Source organism: Tachysurus fulvidraco, chromosome 20 (assembly GCF_022655615.1).
Source record: "Tachysurus fulvidraco isolate hzauxx_2018 chromosome 20, HZAU_PFXX_2.0, whole genome shotgun sequence".
Taxonomy (NCBI): domain Eukaryota; kingdom Metazoa; phylum Chordata; class Actinopteri; order Siluriformes; family Bagridae; genus Tachysurus; species Tachysurus fulvidraco.
The window spans coordinates 10,258,598-10,268,992 of NC_062537.1; the positions used below are offsets into that span (position 1 = coordinate 10,258,598).

The 10,395-nt window shown below is 35.8% G+C and overlaps 1 protein-coding gene across 1 annotated transcript; it reads left to right on the forward strand.

Annotated features, from left to right (window-relative positions):
• Window positions 1-1,047: 1,047 nt before the first annotated feature.
• Window positions 1,048-8,382, forward strand: vps26bl (vacuolar protein sorting 26 homolog B, like). Its single transcript, XM_027151264.2, has 6 exons — window positions 1,048-1,496; window positions 3,100-3,256; window positions 3,431-3,595; window positions 5,387-5,562; window positions 5,969-6,111; window positions 6,487-8,382. Exons 1-6 carry the CDS (start codon window positions 1,274-1,276, stop codon window positions 6,622-6,624), a joined length of 1,002 nt encoding a protein of 333 aa, XP_027007065.1. The 5' UTR covers window positions 1,048-1,273; the 3' UTR covers window positions 6,625-8,382.
• The last annotated feature ends 2,013 nt before the right edge of the window (window positions 8,383-10,395 follow it).

A 10,395-nucleotide genomic window follows, 5' to 3' on the forward strand; every position in this document is an offset into this window, starting at 1 on the left:
TCAGTACAATATAAAATACATGTTTATAATTAAAATGTTAGCATGATCAGGTGAAAATGCCACTTATCGATCACATAAAATAAGCATTACATACTACTAAATAAACTACTAGTACCACGTATCCTACAGGGTCACAGAACCAGGTGCAAAAACACAAAACCCTCCTTAAATAATAGATTTACTCTCAAAATTATGTGTAAAAATAATAAGGCCCATAATGTACAGATGTACTGGTTTGCCAGGTGGATAGGATTTTAACAAGAAATTAAGATACAGGATATCATACTAGAATATTCTAATCTATTTAGTTAAGAAAAATACATGTTGTGAAATAACTTCTTGAAAAGCATAAATATTGAAATGTATGATAATATAATGTCTGAAAAGGCTTGGAATGTCTTTCTCACATCTTTGTCAAATACATATAAAATAAATGTACATTTAAGCAATGAGAAGCCTCCAAATTTATATCCTTGATAATATCAACCCAGTTTAATAATTTTTGAATGTATAGACTTGCAACAGTCAGCTAACAAATCAGTTTGTGGTCTATCTAATTATGATTAATAATTATGAAATATAAATAATGTCATATACAAATAGCAATGTTTATATCAATGTCAAAACATCAATGTATCAATAATGGCTATAAGTAATGTCAAGCTGGCTAGAATGGCAGTTTTATTATTACTATAATAACAATAAAAATAACATTATTATTAATAATAATAATAATAATAATAATAATAATGTTATTATTCATATTAATGTTATCATTATTCATATTATAATTGTTATTTTTAAATAAATATGCAACCCACGAGTGAGTTCAGGAATAAAAAATGTGTATATCTACGATAAAAGTCCAACATAATATTTTACACACTTAAATAACGATCCCAATATTTCAATAGTTTGAATTATATTGGTAATATAAATCTGCGCAGCGTATTTTATATAATCCGAGAATCCTCAATAGACTGAATCAATAAAGACTTTTAAACAACAACTTCCGGTTGAGCTTATTGTCGGTTTCCTAATGTTTCTATATTCATACTGTTTGTAGCAGAAAAATCCGGTGCAGAGTTGATGATAGTGCTGGTCGTATGATCATATAACTGCGTTCATTAAAATAAATTAAAAAAATAGTTTGTTAGAAATCTTCATGATCTGAACTAGTCCGAGAAAGCGGTCAGTCATTTGGACGCGCTGTCTAGATGGTGATTTGGATCAGGTGTTCAATATAAAAACAATCAATCCACACGGTGCCGGAATGAGCTTTTTCGGTTTTGGTCAAAGTGCTGAAATCGACATAGTTTTAAATGACGCCGAGACGCGGAAAAAGGTAGAACACAAGACGGAAGATGGTAAAAAAGATAAATACTTCTTATTTTACGACGGCGAGACGGTTTCTGGCAAAGTCAACATCACGCTTAAAAACCCTGGGAAAAGGCTCGAACACCAGGGCATTAAAATCGAGTTTATCGGGCAGATCGGTGAGTAACACTACATGCATTCGTCCTTTATAAATCCAGTCCTAATCTAACAGCAATGCAGGGTTTAAACAGTGCTGAGAAAACGTTATAATGAGAAAAACATCCAGTTTCACTAAATATGGATGGATGATGTCGCAGGAAGGAAACACTTCCCAGGTACAGGAGTTATATCTGGTCTGATGTGTTTGCAGGTGGATTACAGATGGAGGTTTATTGAATTTATTGTATGTAAATTGTTGTTAAGATGCCTGCTCCTGTCTCGTGACATGTGACATCCGGGGGAAAGAAAAAGCGCGAGAGGATCACTCGGCCTTTGGCCTGGGTCACGTGATGATGCGTCAACGTCAGTGTAACGGCTTTTCGGCTAATAAGTCAAAACGATGGACAATGTTTACTGTACAAAGTGTTTATTACGAATGGAAATGGAAACTGTGGAGGCTCGAGATACCCTGTTTGTTCTGCGTTTTCTTTTCCATATATTACTGAAGGACACTACAGGTTACTGATAAAGATCTGCACCAGTCATGTTTTGATGGTGTAAACAGAGCTGTAGTTACATTCATTGGTCATTTATGTCTCTAGACCTTTAGATAAGCACAATGTATTCAGATACTCACTGTCGAACATCCATCAGTGTCAAGGGAGCACTATAGGATCACATCTACCATCGGGGTGGTAGCTTTCTCAGTGCTGGTAGGATTGGATCAGACAGCAAAACACCCCAATATGTCTGCAGAGATTAGATTTACGTATCCAGTCGGCAACTTCTTCCAAACAGAAACTGACACACTGCATATGGAGAAAGATGAGTGTGTTGTTCATCTGTTCACTAACACTGTACATTAAAGTGGCTGTAAGTGTTTACGGTGTTGCAAAAATCCTGACACAGCTGCTTCATTTCATTTATATTATATACCAGCATAGCACTCTATCCAAATAAAATCCAGTCAGCCATGGTCTTATGGTTATTTTTTATTGCTAGTTGGAGAAAAATAGGGTTGGATTTGTCAAAGGTGTCAGTTAGGTATCCTCATAAAATGGTCAGTGAGTTTCTGTGTCTATGGAAAGTTTTAAGGTAACACAAAGTATTGTAATTTACCACTAATAGGCATTAAAGTGTCAGTAAAATGGTTTAAAGAGGAACAATTACTGAGGAATTCCTAAAGAACGGTCAGGGGTTGGATCAATCCTATTGCTACATTATTGGCTAATTAAATATATTTTTGTAGTATTATTTTCATGTTGTTCATGTAGTGTAAGTTTGAACTCTGGCAGATCAGAATTACTAGAGTCACTCCATAACTTTTTAAGCTCGTAAGTAAATATAACACATAGCCTATGCACACTTGATTACTTTGTTGTTAGTTCGTAGTCCTTTCACAGACTTACAACCAGCTTTCAGTACTAATTATGTATGGCTTTTAATAACACAGATATTGGCCTGTTAGGAGGTAGATTTAGTCTTAGCTCTCGGTGTATACACTAATCAGTACTCACTTAGGAGAAGCTTGTCTCTATTACAAGCTTTAAAAACACAACACATACATAATTCACTAATTACACGTTTGCTCTTTTTCTCTTACTCCTTATTTTGTGTTTTTAGAGTTATACTATGACAGAGGGAACCATCATGAATTTGTATCCCTGGTGAAGGACCTGGCTCGGCCGGGTGAGATGAGCCAATCTCAGACATTTGACTTTGAGTTCACACATGTGGAGAAACCATATGAATCATACACGGGCCAGAACGTCAAACTCCGGTATGCTGAACTAGTACAGAAATTGTCTATAATATATAGTTACCAGATTCATAAAGGATGAATCATGTTGAAGTTACAATCTTGTTTCAGTAGTGTTGCTTTAATCTAGCTTTTTAATATCTCATATACTTAAGCTGAATTATTGTTGTTCTTATTTCTTTTTTCATATCCAAGCTATTTTCTACGAGCGACTGTCAGCAGAAGGCTAAACGACCTCAGCAAAGAGATGGACATTGTCGTGCACACACTCAGCACATATCCAGAACTGAACTCCTCTATTAAGATGGAAGTCGGGATTGAGGATTGCCTACACATTGAGTTTGAGTACAACAAATCAAAGTAAGTTTCTAAATTTGTTAATAATGGAATCAGACAAAGGGGCTATAGACCAATATATATATATATATATATATATATATATATATATATATATATAATGTATGTATATATGTATATGTATGTATATATATATGTGTGTGTGTGTGTGTGTGTGTGTGTGTATATATATATATATATATATACACACACATATATATATATGTATATGTGTGTGTGTGTGTGTGTATATATATGTGTGTGTGTGTATGTATGTATGTATGTATGTGTATGTATGTATGTATGTGTGTATGTATATATATATATATATATTTATCTCTATATATATATATATATCAAAATATATATATAAAAAAATATATATATATATACACACACACACACACACACACACACACACACACACACACACACACACACACACACACACACACACACATATATACGTATATATGTATAAAAATACGGGGAAACGTCTCTGCAATATAATCTACAAAACACGTATCTCACAGTTTTGTAGTTGTCCTTGAATATTCCTCTAATTACAGCTAGAGTCTGGCAGTCATTTAGATGGTCCATAGTACCTTCCCAACATCTATAGTTTAGCTAAAGTGTTTAAAGCCAAATTACAGAAAGAGAAAATACACAGATAGGCAAATTACTTGGTGTTAATCAATCAGTCTGACAAAAAAGTCAGTTTACCAACAGTAAATATTTATACAATACAAACAGACTGTGGACAGAGGGTTTGTAACATTTGTAAAACATTTGGTTAAACTTATTTTAAGGCCACTTCATTCAATAACAAGTGAGCCACTTTACTGACCAATAACACACCAACATATCCTCTTAAAGATTTGTGCCATTTATTTGAAACGATTGCTCTGAACCAGATTAAACATCACCAAAAGAACCCACAAAATCAAACTTGAATTAATTATTAAAAACCCCAACCAAATATAAACAATACCTTACATAAGTATTCCCTCCTTTCCATGAGTCATATAACCTGGAACTGAAATACACTTAATGGATTTGTCATATTCTATTAATCTACTTACATGTGGTACATAATACAAAAAAAATGTGTGGGAATGAATCAAAACAGTTTGCAATTTTATATATTAAAATGATGCATTAATTTTATATATTAAAATGATAATTTTATATATTAAATGTTATTAATGCAAAATCAAGCAAACTTCACAATCTACAGAGGAGCTTGCAATTTTTTCACAGATTTGTGTAGATACATATTGTGTGACATTGTCACAGCATGCATTCAGACAAAGCAAAAAAAAAAATTCACTGTCTTTACTGGCAGTACTTTAAAAGGAGTACTATTATATTATCTTATCCAGTGCTTACAATTTTACCAAATGGAAGAAGTTTTCTGAAAAAGCTTCAGGGAAAAACCCCCTTCTGGAGAGACGGAAATGAGATATTTTTGGGCAGAGAGATGATTAAGTTTGTAAGGCTAGATTTATTGTTCTACTTTGCCCTCTAGGGGCGTAAGAGATTCTAGTGCTTTTTCAAATCGATAAAACAATTTTAATGAACAACACAGATTCCTAATTTATTTTATTGGTAGCTCAGATTAGAATCATTATTGTGCTGTATGTTTACCTGCCCTGGTATAATGTAAGTTTCTACACTCAGATGGTTGCTTATAAATCCCAAAACATTCTGGTGATTACAGTTGAATATCAAAACCAATGAGTTTCATGAATTATGTGAGCAATGTTGGAGCTCTGCAGTATTATGTTCTGAGTAATTTAGCAACTTGTCTTTTAGGTATCATCTGAAGGATGTGATAGTTGGAAAAATCTATTTCCTATTGGTGCGTATTAAAATCAAGCATATGGAGATTGACATCATTAAGAGGGAGACAACAGGAACTGGGCCCAATGTTTACCATGAAAATGACACCATTGCGAAGTATGAAATCATGGATGGAGCACCAGTCAGAGGTACATCATATTTTGCCTTTAATAAAGTTATAGTTTCCAGCGTGTTTCGAGATTGCCAGTTATAATATTTATAATCTGATATTTCAGGGTGTGAGACGACAGACAGAAAATAATTGCAAATTAAAATAAAACAAGGTGCTGTATGTTGTCTTGTTGCATATACAGTACATAATTTGTTGTGTTTATGAACATTTAGTAGCAGTGTATATGTATACTTATTTTATAGCTTCCTGTATTTTATCGCATAATTTCTGAAGTGTTTATATTGTGTGTACAGCCCTACAGCTCTCTCTGTGTTTACAACCTTGTCCTCTGTTTGTCTTTTTCGTCTTGTCTACTGCAGAAGAGCGATCTGTTTCTCTCCCTCTTACCTTTTATTTATTTATTTTTTTTTATATATCTTCAGGTGAATCTATCCCAATCCGACTTTTCTTGGCTGGCTATGAAATGACTCCCACAATGAGAGACATCAACAAAAAGTTCTCTGTTCGCTATTACCTCAATCTCGTGCTCATCGACGAAGAGGAGAGACGTTATTTTAAACAACAGGTACGTGCTTTTACGTTTGGGATTAAATCCCAGTTCAGATTTTGCACTTAAGGTTTTGGATCTAGGTGGCTTCCAATATTACGGTTGATAATTGATAAAAAGCATTTAACAGTATCACAGTACTGTTTTACAAACCAATGAATATAAAGAACTATCCCATGTCCTCAGTGTAAAGTGCTACATCTTAAGTATGTGACGTGCCAGGTAACTGCAGTTTGATAAAAATTCCTTTCATTGGTCATTAGTTGTGGTGGAAACAAGTTTACTCCAAGCTAGTTAAGTATTAAGTATTCGTTTACCTTTTTTGCACATGGTTTGATTGTCCACGTATGAAACTTTTGTTTAAACTTCTTGTCTTGTGCCTTGGTTGTGCAGGAGATAACGTTATGGAGGAAGGGAGACATTGTGAGGAAGAGCATGTCCCATCAAGCTGCCATCGCCTCACAGCGCTTTGAAGGCTCAGCTAGTGCAGAGAAGGCCATCGCCCAGGCCAAGGAGGACGAAAACGAATAACCTGCAAAACATGTCTCATCTACCAGTGTAAAACTGTAGGGTTGTGAGTGAGTGTGTACGAGTATGTGTGAGTGAGTGTGTGAATGAGAGTGTGTGTGTGTGAGAGGGCATGAATGAGTGTGCTTGCGTGTGTGTGTTTTCGAACACGCCTGTTTTGAATGTATACATGTGGGGATGCAGCTAAAGCATGATGGTCTTTTTCATTCCATTCTGTGATTTAAAAAAAAAAAGAAGCTTGAAAATACCATTTTAAGAAGCGATGTAAACAGGGAAAGATGTCTATTCAATGTCTATTCACAGTTATAGAGTCTCATTTGCCAATATATTCTCGATTCAACATTTTTCATCATTCCTTTCAATTTGATTGCACTTCATTTGGTCCCAAATTTTAGTGTCTTTTATTTTACATTTGGTTTTCATTTTGTTTTATCTTGACCCCACTGTTTAAACTGCCCGAGACACAATATCTTTTACCATTTTTGTGCTATAAGGTCCTGTATTTCATTTCAGAGTTGAATTTTATGGCGCACAGTCGACAAGTTGTCAGTCATTTGCTCCTTTCTGAGTTAAGGTAGCTATAAACGGACCAAACTGAATTTAATAGTGACTTTTTATAACGGAGTGCTGACATCTTGTGGCTGCAAGTTCAACGTTGAAATCCACCTGAGACGCTCATGATATTTCGAGGACGATCTTATTAGACGCCATTGTTAGAGCCAGTTTTGTAGACATGCCTCATCTTTCATTCAGTGTTTCATATCGTGCTGTAAATTTAATGCCAGAATTTGTGAGGCTTTCTTGAACTTTTTTTTTTTTTGTGCCTAATGTTTTTGTTTTGTTTTAATGTTATATTGATTTTCACTTTCTGCAGTACTGGAAATAAGATATCTCTATACTTAACAAACTTGTAACTGTTGACTAACTCTTACAGAAATATTTGACTATAACAAGTATAACTTAATGAGCTTTTTTAAACAAAAAAGTTATTCAAGTGTTAGTGTGCTCAATAGATTAGCATCTGCATTTGAGGACAGTTTTAAAAATAGTTTGGATGTCTTTCCAGTGTAGAACTTTAACTGTTAAAATCAACCTTTTTAATCATTCCTTATTGTGACACTTTGCAAGCATTTAGAAACAGCAGGGATGCGACGGCCGAAAAGGGATCTTCGTGTTGAGTATTAGATCATTTCTAAAAGGAATTGGCAGTGTACGAGTGTGTATGTTGAAAAGTATGAGTGGTGTTTCCTTAAAGGAAGTGACATCTGTGTATTTGTTTGCAAAAAAAGTTTCAACCAAAGTTTCCAGATCCCATCGAAAGCAATGCTTGCTTAAGGTTTTGTGGAAGCTATGATCTGGTATGGCAGCCGTCTACCAGCTTCAGATGATTATTATTGTTTTCAGAGAATGATAGGTGAAAAACAAAAAGATCTTGATTTGATTTGCTTAGTTGTGGTTCTAACTTCCTAACCCTTTATCATTCTAAGATAAATTAAACAGCATTTCACAGTTCTATAGTAAATTTATGTATGTACAAAACTTATTTACAGATATGAAAGTATATATATGTTTTGGAAATTGTCTTTTAGAAATCGCTTATGACAAACTTTGAAGGTACTCGCAGAATTGGCGCAAAGGGAATTTTAAAGATCTTTTACTGTGCAGTACACAAGCTGCTGTCACTGCTTGTATTTCGTGTTCTGTAAATGAAATGTGTTTTTACTCAGATTTCCATTGATTAAAAAAGCCCTCTGAAGTTTTCACTGTTTTCATTTGTGAAATGTTTCTTCTTATCTAGGGTTTCTCAGCTCTAATCCTGGACACCTGCAGAACTGGTGTGTGTGTGAGCTGCACTGTCATAATACAGCATATCCTGTTGTTTAGTATAAAGGTCTTGACTTGATATGGCAGTACATCCAACAGTAAATTCTACAGTCTACAGCAGGCTAGTCATCAGGAATACCTCTGATATTATATGTACACTTATTCAAGCCCACACTTCCTCTAACAAAAAAGTAAGTTCCTCTTTAAAAGAGTGCACTTTTTACCATTCTTTCACATTAGCATCTCTATCTTTCTTACGTTCTGTGTCCCACTTAAGCAGCTGTGTGTGCTGTCCTACCTTTGGGGCTGTGAGGAAGGCTGGGGGACTTCCCCTCTCTCTCTCTCTCTCTCTCTCTCAGCCACAGAGAGCTGCATGACTTTCAGATTGTCACACTGGCAGGGTTGCCAGATTCACAGTATAAACCCTATATTGGACTGGTTTCTTGTCTTTTTGTTTGTCATTTTCAGATGTGATGAATGTTTTGCAGAGCCTTACCTGAGAATGATGTTTAACTAGATTTGTAAAAGTTCTTCACAACAAACCTTAATGTCGACTTGAAGCAAATATTTGCAAAGGTCGGTGTTTTTTTAGGTTAATGGACATAAGGGTTGGTGATACTTTTGGAGGATAGTGGATACGAGCATGTGACATTGCCAGAATACCCGGAATCCACTTTTCCTCAATGCATCGAGCATTTTGATACGTCAAACTTGTATGTTTGGGAAGTTGCAATTCCATTTGTATTGGGGTTGTCGTGCACGTGACGTCACCCAAATTCCCGTGATGCCCCCGTCCTGAGTGTTTAGATACGTCACATGTGAATGTTGTGTCAGTAATATGTCAATGTTTTTGATTCTGCTTATTTTGTTTGGGGGCGGGGCTGCGTCTGACGTCACGAGAATACGCGTGACGCAGTTCCCCTCATTATGATCAGCATTTTGATATGTCACATGGCTATGTTGCGGTAATGTTTTGATTCCACATACTTTGTGGCGGGGCTGCATGTGATGTCACGTGACGTCATCAGAATACCCGTGAGGCAGTTCCTCTCATTGTGCTGTGATTTGATATGTCATGGGGCTGCACGTCACCAGAATACCCGTTGGGGTACCAATACTTTTGGAGCCGAGAGGCTAGCGAGGTTTTGGACATTTCATGTGATACTGCAGTCATTTTGTGTTTATACTTAATATTAGACTACATAGTACAACACACAATTCTTAATGTCGATAGATAGATAGATAGATGGATGGTATTGTAAATGTATTGTCGGGTGCCAATACTTTAAGAATCCTTGGATTGATAGGGTGGAGTGGATAGTTACATCTATTAAGAGTCTCCTTTAGACGTGTGTAAGAGCTGAGAGAAATTCTAAGAATTCCGCCATTTAAGTCTTTGGGAACTTTTGGAATTTTTCGATTATCCGATATGGAAAAACCGAAAGGCCTTTTAAACAACTGAAATGTTTAAATTCTCGCTAACCACTATAAAAGTAATGGCACCCGCACGAATATTCTGGTGATGTCACTCGACACCACATGACGTGCAGCTCCGCCCACAAAATACGTCGGATCACAGAATTAACACAACATGGACATGTGACACGTCAAAACGCTCAGCACAACGTAGAAAACTTCCAATGGGTATTCCGATGACGTCACGTGCATCCCCGCCCCCCAAAATAAGCAAAATCAAAACTTTCCACAACATTGACATGTGGTAAAACAAAACACTCAGCACAATGAGGGGAACTTCCTCACAGGTATTCAGATGACGTCACATGCACATATCAAAACGTTCGATGCATCGAGGAGAAGTGGATTGCGGGTATACACTAGTTTCAAAAGTATTGGCACTCCACTGGTCCACTTGCCTCCAAAAATCACCAGCCCTTATGTCTACTCACCTCCAAAAAGCACTGGCCTGTTCGAAATACTTGCTTCGTCAAG

Coding starts and splice junctions, on each gene's coding strand:
- vps26bl (XM_027151264.2), top strand. CDS start 1,274: ATGAGCTTTTTCGGTTTTGGTCAAAGTGCTGAAATCGACATAGTTTTA. Junction 1,497..3,099: donor CGAGTTTATCGGGCAGATCG/GTGAGTAACACT, acceptor TTGTGTTTTTAG/AGTTATACTATGACAGAGGG. Junction 6,112..6,486: donor GACGTTATTTTAAACAACAG/GTACGTGCTTTT, acceptor TTGGTTGTGCAG/GAGATAACGTTATGGAGGAA.